This window comes from Eptesicus fuscus, chromosome 20 (assembly GCF_027574615.1).
Source record: "Eptesicus fuscus isolate TK198812 chromosome 20, DD_ASM_mEF_20220401, whole genome shotgun sequence".
Lineage (NCBI taxonomy): Eukaryota > Metazoa > Chordata > Mammalia > Chiroptera > Vespertilionidae > Eptesicus > Eptesicus fuscus.
In genome coordinates, this window is record NC_072492.1 from 44287594 (window position 1) to 44307690 (window position 20097).

Sequence of the window (20097 nt, forward strand, 5' to 3'; positions counted from 1 at the left end):
GGTGGAGGTAAAATTATTTTTTTTCTCTTCAACACGTTGAAAAGTCCAATGAAGAAAAAACTGATGACTACATTTGATAGTAATAAGTGCTAGAACAGAGAGAAACAGAGGTTGTATTTAGGTAGTTGATTAATTCAATAATTATTTAGTGGTTGCTTATTATAGGACAAGTACTGTTCCAGGCCATGGGAAAACAATGAGAAAGATAAGATCCCAACACTCGTGAAGGTTATCTTTAACTGGAGGGGGTGGGGCATACAGTTTATCCACAAATAAATAAATAAGCCAGATAATTTAAGAAGAATAAAGCAAAGCAAATAGTGAGAGCGACTGGGAGCGGCTTTAGGTTTGGTTGTCAGGGTGATATTTTTGAAGAGGAGGCAACTGAGCTGACTGAGACCTGAAAGGTAATCAAGATCCAAGTATGCAGATGTCCGGGAGAAGAAGGTTTTTGGCAGAAGGAAAAGCAGATGCAAGGCCCTGTGAGTGGAACAATCTTGGTGTTTTTAAGGAACTGATAAAAGGCCCATGTGGCTGGATTGTCAGAGAAGCGGGCAGAGGCCATATCATAGAAAGATCTGCAAACTTGTATAGGGAGTTTATTTTAGTGCAATGGTGGATTTTAAAAGGGATATGGTGATGTAACCACATAACCAGCTGAAAATAGTCTTATCCTGTTTAATAAGATACTGAGTTGCTTTTTAGAGACAACAGACCAAAATGGTGAGTTATGCAGCTGAAGTATGTGCAAAATAGAGAACTTTGATCTCCAGCTGCACCAGGAACCGAAGTCCCATATCACGCACACACAAACACAGAGAACCACAGATTGAGACATAACTGGATCTTGAACACCGACACCTTTTCAGAAGCAAAGAGTCTATTGTCCAGGACCAGTGCTGATGCCTTTTACCATAAATGGCCAAGTTCCAAGGTCTTCCAATTAAAACCTGTCCAACCAGTACTTCTGTGTACCCCTAGTTCCTCAAAACCCTTTAACCTAGCCCAGAGAGCAATATGGATTTGAGTCACCGTTAGGTCTTCCATCTTCTCAGTTGACACCATCTTGACCAATAAACCTTCCCTTACTCCAAACTTCAATGTTTTGAGTTTTGGTCTTTTGAAATGTTGGGCACACAAAGTTGGGTTCAATAACAATGACATGGTATGATTTGTGGCCGCTGCATGGAAAATAAAGTACAGAGTGCAAGATTGGATGCAGGGAAAATAGTGTGGAGGCCAATGCAGAAATCTGGATGAGAACATTCAAACTATGGTGGTAACAGGAGATGTAAAGAGGTGGATGGATTTGGGGTACAGTTTGGAGGTAGGGTCAACAGTACCATTGGATCAGCTGAAGGGAAGGAGGGAAGAGAGAAACCAAGGGTGGCTCCTGGGTTGGCAACTGGATGTTGCTATTTACTGAGAAGGAAAAGGCAAAGGGAAATCTATTAAGCATTCCATTTTGCACACCTTCTGTTTGAGATTTGAGTTAGACATTCAAATGGAGAAATTAAGCAAGTGGTTGGATATATGAGCAGAGCTCAAGGGAAAGGTCAGGGTTGGAGATATTTGAAAGTTTTGTTGCATTTGAAAGATTAGATTCCAACGTTTATTCCACCCTCTTTCCATGAGCTTTCCAGTATTGAACAGGCTAGAAGCTTAAAATGGCACCCAATCAGTGTTCCTCAGTGGTTGAGCATGGACTTATGAACCGGGTGGTCATGATTCAATTTCCAGTCAGGGTACATGACTGGCTGTGGGCTTGATCCCAGTGGGAGGTATGCAGGAGGCAGCCAATCAATGACTCTCTCTCATTATTGATGTTTCTATCTCTCTCTCCTCCCTTCCTCTCTGAAATAAATAATAATATATTTTAAAAATAAATAAAATGGTACAGTCTCCTCTCTTTTATTTCAGACCACCCCAACAAGTCCAGGGCGTCAGACTTCAAATAACCAAGGTAATAAGAATCACTCGCAGGCTTTATGCTTAGTTCTCATGAGTCTCTGATGGCAGCAGAGCAGCTTCAGCCTACTTAGAACCTGGATACAAGAGACCTTTCAATCCCCAAACCAAGACTTAAATCATCCAGGCTCCCAAAGTTTACGATCTCAACTTCAGAATCACTATTTCATTTAAGTCTTATGTATTTCCGCCCCCGACCCTCCACCCCCGAATGTGAAGAGAAAGGTGAAAATACACATTTTAAGTTACCAGAAAAAAAGGTAAGGAAATTCTGGAATTTGTAAAAAGAATATTAACCCTCCCCACTTCCAAATGTTGCGATTTCCTCTGTATTATGTGATGATAGTGATTTTGTCTTGCCCCTCAATCCTTTCACAGCTGTGGATGGTCTTCTCCTCTGGAGTAGACAAAGGATGTCTCTTGAGACATTTGGCTTCCACCATTGTAAACGCATTCTCATATCTCCCCTGTCTCCTTTAGCAACTCTCATTCAACATAATATATTACTTGGCCTATCTGGGGGTTTGGAAGACTGTACTTTTTTTTTTTTATTGTTGTTGTTAAATTGTGGGAAAAATCCTCCCCCATAGTTTTAGTTCAACAAAATCTTGGAAAATATTTTGGAAGTGTTGAACTAGAAAGAAGAGGAAACAAACATGTGAGCAGAAAAGGAATCAAAAGCATAGACACTAGAAAAAGAGGAAGCCTGGGAGAGGGAGACAGAAGCCAGGTTTCCTTAGGATTGTGCATCTGGTTGAAAAATAAAGATGTTGGTCATTTAATTAGCATTGTCCATGCCAACTAATTTACTTTATTATTTATTTATTTAAAAATATTTTTATTGATTTCAGAGAGGAAGGGAGAGGGGGAGAGAGAGAGCTGGAAATATCAATGATGAGGGAGAATCATTGATCAGTTGCCTCCTGCATGACCCCCACTGGAGATTGAGCCCACAACCCGGGCACATGCTCCAACGGGGAATCGAAACATGACCTCCTGGTTCACAGGTTGACACTCAACCACTGAGCCACCCTGGCTGGGCCAACCAATTTACTTTAAGTGACTATTTCCCTTGAATACAATTTGGTATGGCCTCCAGAGAAAAGGCAAAACAAAGGAGGCTAAAAGAACATTATGGAATAGAAGTGAGATGATGATTTAAAAATGGATGGATAGAGTAAGACTGGCCATAAGGAGCAGAAAGAATGATCTTTTGCACAGCAATATGCTTCCTGTCTTCTGTGGTCTATAAATATAAGTGGCTGTGATATGTTTAAGGGTAAACGCTTCAGTTCATCTGTTCTTTTACTAGTAGTTCAAGGTTTTCTCATTGGCCTCAGAAATGTCAACAACTTCCATCTGATCATGAAACATTTCAAAGTTCATCATCCTCTGTGTGGCACCAGATTCATGATAATGGATTTCCTTTGTAGTTGTAGGGGACAAAATGTTTTGAGGTGTTGTTGTTGTTTTTTTTTTTAATACTGATTTTAAGCTGTTGATTAAGAAACAAAAGACTCAGAAAAATGTTGACCCTTCCTCCTTTGCTCCCTAAGAGATTCAGATAGAAAAACCTGCTTCAGAAAGGAAGTCTGAGGATGTTCATGTTAGCCTAATTTGAATTAAGGGTGCATTTGGGGAAGCTTCAGGAAGGGTCTATTAGCTAGATACCCACATCCCATTGTTTCTGAGTTGCCTGGCAAGAATTTGCCTGCCAAATGTGTTCCACTCTTCCTCAACTATCTGTAAATCCCCCATTATCACTTCTGAAACTGAATAGCTCATTCTCCCCCTTTTCTCCTTTGTCCAAAATGACATATATACCCAATGTTGCCTTGTGTCTTTGGGATTTTCATGCATATGTGAATTCCCCATGCCCATGTATTAAAATTTGACTTTCTCCTGTTAATATGTCACTGCTAATTTGATTACTAGTCCAGCTAGAAGAACTTAAAAGGTGGGAGAAATAGTATTCATTTTTTTAGCCCCTCCTTCCCCCAGATACATCATTTGAAGCCAACACCAGACTTTGGTCCCAATGAAGCGGCATGAAGATTTGGGCAAGCTTTTCTTTGCCCAAGAGCAGGTGAAAACTTAATCTCAGGTATGATACAGTTGTCATTTTCATTTCTCCAAAGACATGGTTGTATGTGATACCGAGGCTGGTTGAATCCATGGATTAAACAAAAAGTTACTTCAGTGCTAAAGCTCTCCTTGTCCCAGGATATCTCTCCCACTGACCTAGTTTGTGTGATTTCTTTGGGTTACAATGTGAAATCCTCCATTAAAAAAAAGTTTGTTCAGTGTACTATTTCCAGATACCTCCTCTGGCCCTTGGGGAATGAGGTGAAAACAGGTTCATTTCGATGTGTCCTTGAGAAGTGAGGGGATAGGAACCAGAAGGGAGCTGGTCAGGACATGGCGGAGCTTCTTTGAGTCCCTGAGCACTGGTAACAGCCAGGCAGCAGTTTGGTGTTGTTGTTGCCTTTGTCTCTTTTGGTTGTCATGGTAACCTCTACTGTGGGTAAGGAGATCAAGATCTCCATTTTACAGATGAGTAAACAAGGTCTGCAGAGATAGTAGATGGCAGATCCAAGATTAAATTTAGGCCACGCTCTAAGTCACTGTGCCACATGGCAGCATTCACTGAAGGTAGGAACTGAGTTCCATTCATTTTTTTTTCTTCCTAGCACAAGATGAATAAACTGAACTCACATAAGAGCCTGGGAAGAAAGTTTGGGAGGGGAGCTCTCCAGAGCAGAATTTTCTGGGATGCTAAGAATTTTCTGAAAGGGAAGAAAAGACATAAAAGCATTGGTAGAAAGCTCAGAGAATCATCTCCACTCAGAAAATCATACATTTTATGCATGGTCATCACACCCAGTAGTTTGAGATGATTTTTCTAGAAAATGGCTCTGCTTGCCACCACTTTTTACTACCTTAATCATGGTGTGGTGTCTTCTTCATTTAGATTTTGGTAGCACATTGATTAAAGCAGCAAACTTGCTCTTGTATTAGAAATCATTTTCCATTGGATTGCAATGAACTCGTAAATTGGAGGCCCAAGAGTAGAGAAAAGACACATGAAATAGAAGACATTTCAAAATTATATATATGATATTTATTTTATATTTTCCACCAACTTGGTCATTGGACCTATTACATTTATCACCTTTCTGAGATGAAGTGGCAGATGTCCATAAAAGATCAGTTATAGTACAAGCAACTTTAGCAAAGATTTAAAAAATACAATAAAAATTGGACTCTGTTGGTTTATAAAAATAAAAAAGTATAATACATTCCTAATAGCAAGTTTTCAGTTTTCCAGACTATGTCTGTATGACTGATATAGTGTTATCAGTGGAAATGTTATCAAATATATTGATATCAGATTTTATGACCAATGAATGATGTTTTCATATTTTTAGCCATAAAATATGTATTAAAATATTTTTCAATAAGTATAATACTTTTTGACATGCTCACTTAAATTATCATTAAAATATTAGCTTTATAAAGGATCATACTTGCTGAAGAGTAAATATATGGATTTCTCAGTTTAGGTTAGCAAAAAAAGGATTTTAAGTTTTTGATAAAAATATTAATAAAATTTGTATATCATAATCAGAAATGTAAATTTATTTATTCAGCATTAGACAGAGAAATGGGGTCAGGGTGACCTGCAGACACACGTAGGCTGGGACCGGGAGGTGGGCTCAGTCGGGTGCCTCTGTCCCTGTTGTCACTGCATTTGCCAGTGACCTCCTCGCCACCACACCAAACACCATGTCAGTGTTCACCATATAGGCTCTAGATACAAGCATTGAGGCTATTAAAATAAATGTCTTCAAAAACAACCACAGGCTTGAATGGAAACAGAAAGTACTTGGGGCTTCAAGGCTCTTCCTGTGGGAGGAGCTTCAGCTTCATGGAGGGTTGAAGTTCATCATCAAAATTCTCCAGCTCCTGCTCCTTGGAGAGCTCCAGGAAGACCTAAATGGGGATAAGAAGTAGAGAGACAGGGATGTCATACTGTTTCCTGCAGCTCTAAGTGAGTGAAAATAGTATGTACTTATTGTACAGTTAAATTCCATGGATGATGTAAGATCACTAAAACTGACCCACCTGCTCCAGGGTGGACTGTGACAGGCTGTAGTCCTCCAGGTCGAAGCTCTGTTTAACTGCACAAGGATGGATGGATGTTAGGGATTTATATGTTTTTATATCCAGATGGCCTTAGAAGTCAGCACAGAATTCAAATAACATTTTTTTAAAAAAATATTAAATGAAAAGGTGAAGACAAGAACCGTTAGGATGGTTTAAGGAGAGCCTTCAGCTAAAAGAACAGCAATGCATGCACATAGGTTTGGAGAAAAGGTGCTATGTTGCACAGATTCTGAGATGTCTACTTAAGGGAGGAAATGGTGCCGAGAAGGCCTCCTTTCCTGCAGGTGAGCTGGGGGTTTTGCACATCCAGCACAGGAAGAGGTGGAAGGCAGATACCTTTGGAAAAGGGTTGCATCAGAAGATTATAGAGAAAGATGCCTGTGGTTTTCTCAGAAGCAGGTAATCCTCATGGACCTCTTTCTGTCCTTGCAGCTTGCTTGACCCAAACCAAGTAGAAAACCTTCTCCTTGACTAAAATGGACTGGGAAGTATAGTTAGAGCCCCAATAAGAGCCCAGCAGGCTGGAAATATGCCACCAATAGTATCAGATTGGAAATATACCACCAGAGATACCAGGCTAGTACTGGCCACAGTGTCAGTTTGGGGATGCTCAGAATGCCGGGGTGCTCAGCTCAGAGAATAGAAAGAAGAGGCATCACTGTGACCATGGATGCTATTAACAGGAGGAAGAAGAGTCTTCTAGAACCAGGAGACTCGAATCTCTTCCTCAGGGAAGATGACAAGCAAGCAAAGATATCACTGGGCAGTGACAATGAAAGAATATGGATGGAGAGGGAGGTCCAGCTAGCACAGAGCAGAGTCACAGAGTTAATGGGCTCAAATGGCAAGGACCACATGAACCTGGCGATGACAGATGCAGTGTGGTCAGTTTAATAGCACAACAGACACAAGATCATCTTAGTGACCAGACAAGAGGTAAGTTTCTTAATATAGAATTCAAGGCAAAACAATAATATGCAAGTCCACATAAAATTTAGTTTTAAACATGTAAGCACCAATATTCCAAAAGACAATATTCTTCTTCTTTTTTTGACAGTATTATTCTTAAATGCATCTATGATTGAGTTATGACTTATACCAAGATATATACACAAAAAGATATGGAATAAAACCAGAAGAGTAAAAATCAGTCCCATTTCCCCACCCCCATAAATGCACAGAGAATGCTTGTACTTCCTTGATATTGTGCTCCTAAAATTCAATTTGAAATTTTAACTTTTGAATTTATCACATTATAACACAGTTCATGTTTTCCATGGAGATGGATTATTTTGTGACTTGAAATTACCTGCTTTCAGGCTCTTACTTCAAAGCCTATCACTCTTACCCCTCTCTAATTTGAAGAAAGCTTGTGCTAAAGGTCGCACATCTTCCACCGGCAACTTGTAGACCATGAGAGACGAGTACCTGGGAGGCAAAGAGGAGAGAGAGATGCTGATACCACCCGTGATAGACGTGAACTGACTCAGACATCTCTCTGGCCTTTATTTCTGTAAGTGTGGTTTGGGGTAGGCGAAATGCAGAGGGTGAATCATACTTATAAAAAAGAGGCAGTTCACACACACACACACACACACACACACACACACACACACAGGCAGTTCACAAGGAAAACCGGGGATCGGAGTCAGACAGAAAGGTTAGTGCCCTTGGCCCCTCAGATGGAGATGAGAAGGTACAATGCAAAGTAAATTTCCAGATTTACCAAAGTCACCTTCCACCTCACTTTTTTTTTTTTTTTGTTAATCCACACCAGGGGATATTTTTTCCATTGATTTTTAGAGAGAGTGGATGGGAAGGGGAGAGACAGACAGAGAGAAACATCGATGTGAGAGAGACACATCGATTGGTGGCCTCCTGCATAGGCCCCGACCAGGGCCCGGGATGGAGCCTGCACCCTGCAACTGAAATACATGCTCTTGACTGGGATCGAACACGGGCTGGTGCTCTATCCACTGAGTCAAACTGGCTAGGGCCCACCTCACTTTCTAGGTCAACACTTACTCCTCGGCTTCGTCCTCCAACCGGGCCCTGACACCATGCAGTTTCTTCAAGCTTCCAGCTCAGGTGGAAATCCGTCTATTCTCCAGAGCATTTCTACCTTGCCTACCTTCCCCTTTCTACTCAAACTGCTTTCCTAACACAGGAGACCATAACTGAGTCTCTGATTAGGAAACCAGAAATCTCCAGGAATTCAAGCTCCAAATAATGTCCAGCCACCATTTTGAAAATAATTTGTTTCTTAGATAAATTTGTCTTTCCATCATTTGAAAACCAGAAAGATTCAGATTTCATTTCCTAAAGATGCTATTTCACATATTTATGGAGCAACCTTTATTATCCATTTTGCTCATTCCCGACTCCTATGACATGTTTCTATTTAGTCCTGGGCTGCACGGTGAGTTATAACATTGACTTTATATATACAGTATACTCCAATGTAGAAATATATTTTCTGGTCTTGTCATTATGACTTGTTTCTCTTTACCACTTTTCCCCAACAGCTAAATTATCTGTCTTCTGCAGTTGAATTATAGTTGTTAAAAAAATGACCCTAATGTTAATCTTTGTATTTTTTTTAGTGTATTAGTTTTATGAGGTTTGTTCCATGACCAGACTCTATATAAAGTTGGAAATATTAATAGATTTGAAATGAAACAGTTTTACATCCCAGTTTTGCTACTTATTAGCTATCATGTGACCTAACCAATCTACCAATTTTCATGGATTAAGGTCCTTGTAAAGGCCGGACTCTTACAATGCATTTTTGCAATCATCTCCCTTTTCACTGAAACATCAGAGACTACTTTAGAAAGTCTCCGTGAGGATTAAATAAGATAACCCAAGAACAGGACAATACCTGGTACATAGTAGGACCATAACACCCAACATCAGCTCTTCTCTAGTTGATTTTCTGCAGTGCCCAATAAATCACTTCTTTCTTTGAGGTTTCCTTTTGGGCTAAATGTGGACTTGAATGACCACAGCTCTATGAACATGACAAGGAAAAACTGACATCTGATAGCAGATCAAAGCCAGCCACCATCCTTACCTTTCCTGCCGAGCAGCCTGGGGGAAAAGCCTCAGGATTTCGCTGTGGAGGGGCTCCACGTGGGCGAGGGTCTTCACCTTCATCTCCAGCAGGTAATCCTTGCCAAATTTGCTCTTCAGGTGCTGGATGGAACCAATACATCTGGAGGAAGGGGGAGGAGGAGGAGGCAATGCTTGAGACTTGGGATTTGCTGCTAGCGCTATCTCAGAACTTCACCATCAGGCCCTGGCCAGGTGATCCCAGTTTTTCACAGTGACCTCTCTGCCCACCGACAAACTGCCAGCCATGCACCTGGTGGTCAAGTGTGGGCTTGGGCGGACACCCACCTCAACCTCCCGGCCACCATGATGGCCACACGGTCACACAGGGCCTCTGCCTCGGCCATGTAATGGGTGGTCAGGAGGGCGCCCCTCTCGGTGTTGTTAAAGCTGGCCCGGATCGCCTGCCTGAATGGAAAGAAAAGATATGCATGGGAAACATGCACAACAACATCCAGAAACCCGCCCTCTGCCCCACCTGTGAATCCTAATGAGAATTACCATTCTCACGAGAAGTGTGGGACACGGGGTGATTGTGTCTTATTGTGTCACACAGATACACCATAGCTTCCTAAAAGATGGATTGAGCAATTACAATACAGTAGGTCCTCCGGTTATTTTTGCCATAAGTTGGAACCCACTTATGGGGATGGCAGTTGGACCAACCATTGTTGCTGTAGGATTTGCAGTCTGGTGTGTGTGTGTGTGTATGTGTGTGTGTGTGTGTGTGTATTTGTGTATTTATTTTTCTTGATTTCAGAGAGGAAGGGAGAGGTAGAGAGAGATAAATCAGAGATTTTCGCCATAAGTTGGAACCCACCTACATAACATACACAGTAGTAGTGAAGTGAAACAGTAAAACTAATTTAAAAGAAAGATAACAATTCCTGACCTTTACTTGTGGTAAATAAATAATAAAAATATAAAGCATATATATATATATATATATATATATATATATATATATATATACGTCTAAATGATGGAACTTTTTTTTTTTTTTAATAAATAAATGGGAGGTGGCGATGTAACCACAAAACGATATACGTTGAGTCTGACGTAACCGAGGACTGCCTGTACTCAGAGTGAGTATGTTTGGGCCCTGACCATGATTATTTTTCCTTTAATGAGAAACAGTGAGATGTTTTTGAAAAGTATTGGCTATATGAACAATATTCAGGGTTGTTTTTATTTTGTATTAAGAGACAGTGTATGGGAGGGGTGGCCGCCTTGCCTCTGTAGAGGTGTGGAGTTGGTGGCCCTGGCCTCTGGGCTGGGATGAACTAAGCTCTCTGGGAGGCAGGGTAAACAGGGGAATTGAGCTGGAGCTACAGCCGCTATAGGGATGGCAGTTGGACCAACCATTGTTGCTGCAGGATTTGCAGTCTGGTGTGTGTGTGTGTGTGTGTGTGTGTGTGTGTTTAATATGTTTTTCTTGATTTCAGAGAGGAAGGGAGAGGTAGAGAGAGATAGAAACATCAATGATGAGAGAGAATCATTGATCAGCTGCCTCCTGCAAGCCCCACACCAGGGATTGAGCCTGCTATCCAGGCATGTGCCCCCACAGAGAGTCGAACCGTAACCTCCTAGTTCAGTGGTCGGCAAGCCACGGCTCGCGAGCCACATGTGGCTCTTTGGCCCCTTGAGTGTGGCTCTTCCACAAAATACCATGCGCAGGCACGCACGTACAATATGATTGAAACTTCGTGGCCCATGAGCAGAAGTCAGTTTTCGACTCTCAAAAAAAATTTCAATCGTTGTACTGTTGATATTTGGCTCTGCTGACTAATGAGTGTGCCGACCACTGGCCTAGTTCATAAGTCGATGGTCGATCATTGAGCTACGCCTGCCGGGCCAGGCCATTGTGTTTTGGAAGCCACGAAGCATATGGAGCCTCAAGTCAAACAACACTTTCAAAGTCTACCGAAATATGCCTTCAGTGGTGGCTATTACACGGGGATTTGAACCCAACATAACAAAATGGGAAGCCAAATTCACATAGGGGTAAGCCCTCCTGCCAATAAAGGAAAGATAAGAGAGGCTCATTGATGAATTATGCTTTTAACCCCAGACAGTCCCTTCAATGAAGCTGAAGGTTGACTAGAAGGCCAAGCTAAAAAAAAGTGCACATATATGATGAAAAATGTTCTTATCAGTTATGTATACGAGTACCAGCTTTTTATAATAAATGGTCCAAAGCTACACATTTTAAAAACGATTTCGCAGAAACTAAGTCAAAACATTGGATGAGTTTCCTGTTTAAATTTGAGGGTTTAAAATCAGATTGTAGAATATTTAGAGATGAATGCTTAATAATTATGGATAAATACATACTATTTGAATAGATCTATTGTTCATTACTCATTTAGCAAAGAATTGGGTACTTACTTCAAGGAAAAGTGAGCATGAACATCTCTGCTCTCACGGAACCCCAATCTAATGGAGATTGAAAAACTGGTACTAGAATGCGATAAATATTATGATGGAATTAGTGATAGTGAACTCGTCTCTTTGGGTACAGAGAGCTGGCTCAGCTGCTTGGAACTGTGAGTTTAAAAGTGAGTAGCCATGCCCAACCAGCATGTCTCAGTGGTTGAGGGTTGACCTATGAACTAGGACATATCCTTGGTTTGGGGGCTGGATCCCCAGAGTGGAGTATGCAGGAGGCAGCCGATCAGTGATTCTGGCTCATCATTCTTGTTTGTTTATCTCTCTATCTCTCCCTTCCTCTCTAAAATCAATATAAATATATTTAAAAAAAAAAGTAAGTAGCCACAACTTTGATCTAAGAAACTGATGTAAGTTTGTATATGTCCCCGACAGAATTCAGATTTCACACGTTAGAAACTTGATGAAAAGGGAAAAACAAAACCAAACAGCTTAAGGGACAATGTTCACAGGAGTTAAACACTTCACGGATTCCCTGCCAGGCGTCCACGCTGGCCCCGACCGGGCGCGCCCCTCACCACATCTGCTGCTGCCCGGCGGGGTCCATGCCCGTGGACGGCTCGTCCAGCAGCACCACCGATGGGTTTCCCAGGATGCTCAGCGCGAAGCACAGCTGGAAGGAGAGGAAGGGCGCATCTGGCAGGGATCTGGGCTCCGTGGGCCTCCTGGGGTAACCCCAGCCCCGCCCCTACCTTTCTCTTGATTCCCTCTGATAAGGCCTTCACGGGGCGCTTCAGCTCCTCCTGCAGCTTGAGCGCGTCCACCAACCTGAAGCAAACACAGTGGGGCTCCAGGCCTCTGACAACCAGGACACTTGGTGGGAGAGCGAGCCACGCGGGAGCAGGGTGGGGACAGAGCTCGGAGATGGGGTTCTGAAATAGACGCTGGGCCACGTTACAATGGCCTGGTTTGACACCCCCGTGCCCCCCAACATTAGTTTTCCTTTTAAAAGAAGTGCATTTTATGACATGCAAATAGCTGTCCTATGATAGTTTACACTTAAATTTTAGTATTTTTGATAAATTTACCAAAGCATACTTTTTCCTTTCCATATTTTAGATGAGAAAATGAAATAACATGTTAAAATTGGGGGAAACCAGTTATCTCCCCATTGCGGTCTGGGTCAGTGCTGAGTCTCCTGGGAAGTCTTGAGTTTCCTATGGAGGCTGTCACTCCAGCTGAATTCCTGGACCTCTCAGGTAGCAACAGGTGAGTCCTCTCCTCCCCCCCCCCCCCTCCCCCCGCTCTCCCCCCCCACCCCACCGTACCGTGTGATGGTGACTGTGGCGTCTGCTTTCCTCAGCCCTTTCACCGCAGCGAACACGTCCAGGTGCTCCCTCACTGTCAGGTTGGGCCACAGCCCATTCTCCTGAGGACAGTACCCCAGGAACCCCAGAGGGTCCCCTTCGCTGCTGCCTTTTAGTAGCACCTGCAGAGAAAACTTCACTCTCAGACCCTGTGGCCTGCATTGCTCCTGAGTTCCCATGACATCTTTCTCCTTATAAACCAAGAAACCTAGAGAAAGTCTCCGGTCTCATTGAGTCGAATCACCTGCAACCATTTTGGTTGGAGGAAGGTTGTCAGAGTGTAAATACATGGCAACAAACACATACTCAGGGCAAGTGACCTTAGATGGGCCCATCTGAGAAAGCCTGCCTGCTGAGGGACCATTGCAGCAGAAGGGTGACAGGGCGCCTGCCCTGGAAAGGGCCAGGAGTTTGGAGTAGAGCAAAGCCCTGTGGAGGGATGATGCTCAATGTGCTCTCAGACCCCAGGCAAAAGCAGGGGACCTGGAGCCGAATGGTCCAGGCGAGAAGAGAGAGATGTGACGGGAGGGATGTGGGAATCGGCTCCTGACCAGCAAGGAGAGGTTTCCTCCCAGGCACAGAGCAGTGGGAGGTCGCTGAAAGTGTTTAAGCAGGACAATGACATTTTATAAAGATCCCTCTGGCTGATCTGATTCAAGCTGATTTCATGTCACCCACATGGTTGCTGGCTTTATAATTCAGATCTCACGTAACCTTTAGAAATACTTCATTCCAAGATCTCAATGAATGGTTACCTCTTTTTGGGCCCATGTTTAAGGAGAAATAAAATATTGATTTTATTTCAATGTGGTGCTCTCATCTGAACTAAGCACTCCCTGAGCCACCAAGATCACCCAGAGGCACCCTTCACCAACCCCTTCTCTCACCTCAGCCTCAGAGCCACTGTGAATATGTTTCCTCCTTCCTCTTTCCTGGGACACCTGCCAATCACGGTCTTGGTGGTCTTCCCTGGGTGGGCGTGACCACCAGCCCCTTTCCCATGGTGGAGTTGCACAGACCTCTGTCTTAGGATTCTGTTCTCCACTCCCCTCACCTCCCACATACTTTTCAAAGGAGTTCTGAAGGTCACCTATCTCCTGCCATAAAATTTTACTTTTCTCTGTAACTCATGTTGTTTCTTTGATAAATTCAGCTCTTTTTCTGTTTGCCTGGCCTTCTATGCAGTTGAATCTCATGGATAATTCATTCCTTGAAAACACTCCCCCAAGATAGTGTATTTCTACCAAAATATGTGTTACAGTAACTAAGCACTTTTAAAGGACTTAATAAAGTTGTTTAAAAAAAAACACACACATTTTAATTTATATTGGGAGGACAGTGCTCATTGAAAGTGCAAATCCAAGTGTTTTATGGTAGTATAAATAGAATTTGTATGCATTCTGAGATTAGACATTCCCACTAATTGCCTTTACAGGCATGAATAATTATCCCCTTTCAGTGATTAGTTTGGTTGTGAATTAATGTGATAATTTGTAATGTGTTTTAAGCCACACTAATCACTTCATTCATCTAATGAATAAGTGAGATTTGGCTGTGTATAATACATTGACATCTTATAAAATTTATTTGGAGCACCACTAGGTAACGTATTTCCCACGTGATTCACCTACCTGTCCAGCAGTTGGTTTGGTGTCTCCAGTTATCACTTTAATGGATGTACTTTTACCAGCTCCATTGTGTCCTAGTAATCCTAAAACCTCACCTGGAAAAAAAACAAAGGTCACATTTAATACAAATTTATTTTAATAATAAAATTAAGAATAAAACATAGTCTGAAGTCTCACTGTGTGACAAGTGTTCCATGTGATTTGTAGGTAGTGTCTCATTTAATTGTCATATCCTCCCTCCCAGAGGCTCTCATAAGCCTTTCTTATATATTTGGGGACAAAAGCTCTTAGGGATGAGGTTAGCTGCCCAAAGTCACACTGATGGGAAGTGACAAAGTCACTCTTGGAAGCTAGGTGTATCAGACCACACATGTCACACATGTCCTGTGATCCTAAGAACTGTGCAATAATGTCACAAAATGAAGTCATGTACCATCTGCCGGTCAAGGCTTCAGAACATGCTGGCACATTCTTTTTGTTTTCTTGTGAAAAATAATGAACGTTAGGAAATTAATCATGTTCATTACAGAGAAAAGCACATTTTGGGGGTTTCAATGGTTTTATTTCAACAGGGTGCTTATGGTTTCCATGTGGATGTGACTAAGCCCCTATCCATGGGCATGAGTTAGTTAATTTCTCTAGGAATGAGCCATGTAAAAGGAGCTGTCAAGGTCACCCCGCTGATGGGTCTGTGTGGGAACCAAGAGGTGGTCACAGAATGATTCTCATCAAGAACCACAGAGCTCGAAGGAGGGCTCCAAGCCAACAGTGGGAGAGTCTCCGTGCCCAACCTTTTCTGACACAGAAAGAGACATTTCTTGTGGCGATTTTCTTCTTCTTCTTGGAAAAGCAGTGTTTTCTCTTCACTGTGTACTCCTTGCGTAGACAGCTGGCAATAATGGCTGGTCTCTGTAAATGACAGGTATATCATGTCAGACCTTCAGAATCTCCATTGACCTTCAACAAGCTGTATCCTCCCACTGGGCTGGCCCCTGACTGCACAAGCCATGCCTCCAGGAAGACTTTCTACTAGACGACACCATTCTCCTCTATGGGCCATTCTCCTCTCTTAGCACTTACGTTTCCCTCTCCTACAAGGGCACTCACACCGGAACTCATTATTTAATGCAGCCAGCCCATCTCTCAGAACACAAGCAGAGACTTGGAGAAGCAATCACCAAATCACCCTCAAAGGACAAACAACACACAGTGATTGGGGTCACTTTGCTCAGTTTCTAAAATTCACAAATTCTTTCTTGGCTTCAGAAATTTCATTTTCACTCCATTTAAAAATTTATTTTCTACAAAAGACAAAGTGAGTTAAAATGACTTTTTAATCTGCTTATTTAGATGTAAAAATGATAAATACCTGCTAAAATAAAGTTATGATTCTCATATGTATGAATTAGAGAAATGCAAAATCATTTGAGAATTAGATGCTTTCTGGTTGTATTCATTTGTGTTATTTGATGAAATAACTACTTTGTATGTTTTTACCTCATCAAAGTTTGTGGAATTCAAGGCATTAGCTGTTCTCACTCTTTCCATCTGAACATCTTCATCCTCCCCCTCGGGCTCCTCTGGATTTTGGTATACATCACTGCTTCTTGGAGAAATTCTGGAATCAAAACCATCCATTAATAATTGATTTTGGGTTTTTATCCTTGTATCAAAAACATTGCATTCTTTAAATCTTATACTTGAGTAGACTGGGTGATTAATAACCCATCATAATATCTCTTCAATACAGTGAAATCTCCACCCACCCCCCCTCCAAATGAACATAGGATGCTTGATCTCCTATTAAGGTTAGCCATTTCTTTGGAGTATTTGTCAGATTCACTAATTTTCCTCCATTCTAACTCTGTTCCTCATACTCTCTTCCTTCAACCTAAATCTCTCATACTGATCTTAGAAGACTTTTTAAAAGTCTTCTTGTATCTTGGAAGTCTCCCATGCAACTATCCTTAAGAGTTATCAATGAAATTGATGGGGAGTAAGATGCTTATGCTTGCATCATTGAATGATGAGAACAGTCTCAGCTTTTCAGTGCCATGAATAGTCTATGGTCCACCAGTTGGACTTCTCACTACCACAGGAAAACAGCACAGTTATTGCTGTCTTTGACCTATTGATCATTCTATTCTTCCATTATGGATAGAAAGCATTCCGTAGTCACTGTCAATCTATTCAAATTAAGTGCTATTTAAATGGAATGAGGTGGATGTAACTTTCCCTAGTGTTCCACTGCACAGTGTTAGACAGAGTCCTTTAATATTCAATGTTTTAGGTCTTTTTGATCCACTATTAATGATCTTTGATTTAGGTACCTATATCTCTATTACTTGTATTGACACATGGTTCGTACCCCAGCCCCTTCTAGTTCTTAGCACTTCTTTGTTAATGGATTAATTTATGCATAAAATATTTTAAAACAGTGATCACTGAAATGAAAGAATCAAATTTCATTTCTCCAGACCGAAAGAAGGGATCCTTTCTCATCAATATCTTTCCAAACTTCCATTCCAGACATCGAAGAATAAAAATCAAGACGATAAGTTGAAGAGGAGGCTAGGAATAAAGAGATGCATAACTAGAAACACTAAAAGAAAATTATTTCAAATTAAAAGTGAGTTAGGAATAATTGGACTTCTACAAAGATGCATTTGGCAAAATCATTACCAATTTCCAATAATCTATTCATCAAACTGTTAAACTAGTAAATCACTCTCAATCTTGTTTTCAGAAACATAGGAAACAAATGTAAAAATTGTGTGATACCATTACTTTAAATAATTTCCTCTAATAGTTATACAGTGTCCTTAAAAATTGGGAAGCATATTATCTGGTTAGTTGATTTTTATAAAAAATTTTATTTTTACAACTATGTTATCTCTATGGGCTACAATTCTTCCTCCCCACTGATCAACTAGGGCTACAAATACCTATATATCCACATTAATAAAAAGTTCCACCATGTTTACAGGAATTAAAGTTTAGTTAGTAAAATACATGATAAATTTTAAAGAAGAATGTGTTCTTACAATTAGGAATACCAGAAAGGGCTGTCCATCAAATGAAGTAAACAAGACAAGCTGCAAAAAGAAAGACAATGGTTAAACATGAAAACTTTCGTTTTGTGAGTTTTTGCCATAAAACGTGAATTGGCCCATTTGAACAATCCTACTGGCATGCCTCCTGAAGAGTATTGGCTAAGTGTCCATTCCACAATGTATAGTGAGGAGTTGCCTTCCTTCCTCCCAAGGTTTATGAGCCATTGTGCTTTTATTTGAAGCAATAGGATTTAGCAGTTATTCATCACCTGGTGAGAGAATCTTGGGGTCTGTTGTGCTAGCCTCCCCAAACATTGAGAGAGGGACAAGATTTAACCTTTATCACACAGTCCTTCATACACCTTCTAGTGCTCACTGCTCCTTACACAAATCTCCTTTATTTCCTTTCTCTTCCCCATGGATATCTCTTAGTTCACATATTGTACCTTCCTTCCATAGGTAGAAAGAAGTATAGGTATCAGTCAGCTAGAAAAAAGGTATTGAGAGCTTCTCTAGAATCCTGAAATCCTTAATATTAGGGACATTTCATTTGCCTCCTTCTAGAGCTGAGCATGCCCAAGAGTGTATAGAGCCCAGAATGAGTATAAAGCCTGCTTTATTCCTCCCCACCCATTATTCTTCCTCTCCACCCATCAACTAGGGTCAACTATTCTATCACAGTTCAGCTGGAGCACATTATCCTATCTGGAGAGAGATTCAGTTGGAAGCATGAAGTAGAAATCTTCAAATGTCACACATACTGAACATGTTGCAGAGTCCCAGCCCTAAGCAAAGCTTTCACCATTGGTTGTGAGTTCCAGGACATTGGAGCAGATGGTAGCATTACTTACATAAAAAGAAAAGACTATACAGCCAACTAATGTGGATTGTGGTATTAAAAAATTTATGAGATACAGTAAGTGATATTCAGGCAATTCCACCACAGATATGAACACAGAGAGAAGGGTGATCTAAAAAGGAAAAAAAAAAAAAGCATTTTAACCACTCTGAACATCAATAGATGCTCCAAATTAAGATGGCTCATCATGGAGATAGTCCTAACTTCCATTCCAACCCTGAAAACCAAGCTGAAATCAGCGGATCTCCATTGACATTTTCTCTTGGTGACTTAACCACATTCCTTCAGCTCAAAGGATCATGAATGAGACCTCACTGGGTAAATCTAGGATCTAATATGGAGAGCATTTTAAATATAGAAAAGGAAAAATGGTAGTGTATATTACTGTATTTTGGCAGGTAAAATTCTGAATGGTATATAAGCAATAATCATAGGTAAAAATTGAAATTGAATTCTAATAGGATTGCCCAGCACTGTGACTCAGTGGTTGAGCATCTGACCTATGAACCAGGAGGTCACAGTTCAATTTCTAGTTCGGGCACGTGCCCAGGTTGCTGGCTTGATCCCCAGTATGGGATGTGCAGGAGGCAGTCAATCAATGGTTCTCTCTCATCATTGATTTTTCTATATCTCTTTATCCTCTCCCTTCCTCTCTGAAATCAATAAAAATATATATTTTTAAAAAGATATCTAATAGGAATAAAACAATAATAAAAGGATACCTGTTAACTATGCCAATGGAGAAATATAAGCATTTAAAAACCTGGAGTGGCTTAATAGAAGTACTAAAATACAACATTCAGGGAGAAGGGAAAGTTATAAGTATGTCTGACCCTCTCAGACTTTTTCTTCCCAACTACTGTAATACCTTCCTAAAAGTTTCTGTACTTCTAATTTCTCTCTGTTACAAACCAACACTTTTATGGCTTCCAGAATATTCTTCCTAAAAGTGTGTATGTGATCATATTTCTTTTCTGAATTATTAGTTTCCATGGTGTCTCATGAGAATGAGCAAGAGAGAGAAACATCAGTTTGTTGTTCCACCCATTCATTGGTTGATTCTTGTATGTGCCCTGACTGGGTATCAAACCCACAACCTGGGCGTATTGGATGATGCTCTAACCAACAGAGCTACCTGGCTAGGGCTGTAGAATAAGTTCTTGAGCCCATCATTTAAGGCCAGTCATGGTTCCAACCATTATGTTCACCACAACTAGGACCAGGCTCAGGCTGCAGCCTGCTTTCTACCCATATTCATGTCAGATTATTACCAGTAGTTAGGACTTTTCCCTAGTCTGGACACTCTCCGCTTTGGGTTTCTGTTCCTCCACTCTTTTCAATTTGCATCATCATTCTTCTCCAAATGTTGAAATCATACTCTTCCTCAGGTTTCACTCCCTGAAGGAAACCTCTGTTCTCATTTTTATGAATGACTGTCTCCCTTTTCTGGTTTTCATAGACCTCTTTATTACTCAGTTGTGTTAGATTTTATTTAATTATTTACTTTTTAAATATATATTTATTGATTTCAGAGAGAAAGGGACAGGGAGAGAGAA

General features: G+C 41.1%; 1 protein-coding gene across 1 annotated transcript in view; it reads right to left on the bottom strand.

Annotated features, from left to right (window-relative positions):
- Positions 1-5736: 5736 nt before the first annotated feature.
- LOC103291129 (ABC-type organic anion transporter ABCA8-like) overlaps positions 5737-20097 on the bottom strand; it is a 52097-nt gene continuing 37736 nt past the window's right edge. The window contains exons 26-39 of the mRNA XM_054709160.1: positions 18534-18653; positions 17674-17724; positions 17109-17200; positions 16127-16247; positions 15421-15538; positions 14633-14724; positions 12963-13123; positions 12387-12462; positions 12213-12307; positions 9535-9654; positions 9209-9349; positions 7484-7563; positions 6094-6149; positions 5737-5961 (exon numbers count right to left, since the gene is read on the bottom strand). Of these exons, the coding sequence (XP_054565135.1) occupies positions 5863-5961; positions 6094-6149; positions 7484-7563; positions 9209-9349; positions 9535-9654; positions 12213-12307; positions 12387-12462; positions 12963-13123; positions 14633-14724; positions 15421-15538; positions 16127-16247; positions 17109-17200; positions 17674-17724; positions 18534-18653 (1422 nt within the window). The 3' untranslated portion in view covers positions 5737-5862. The remainder of the gene's footprint in view (positions 5962-6093; positions 6150-7483; positions 7564-9208; positions 9350-9534; positions 9655-12212; positions 12308-12386; positions 12463-12962; positions 13124-14632; positions 14725-15420; positions 15539-16126; positions 16248-17108; positions 17201-17673; positions 17725-18533; positions 18654-20097) is intronic.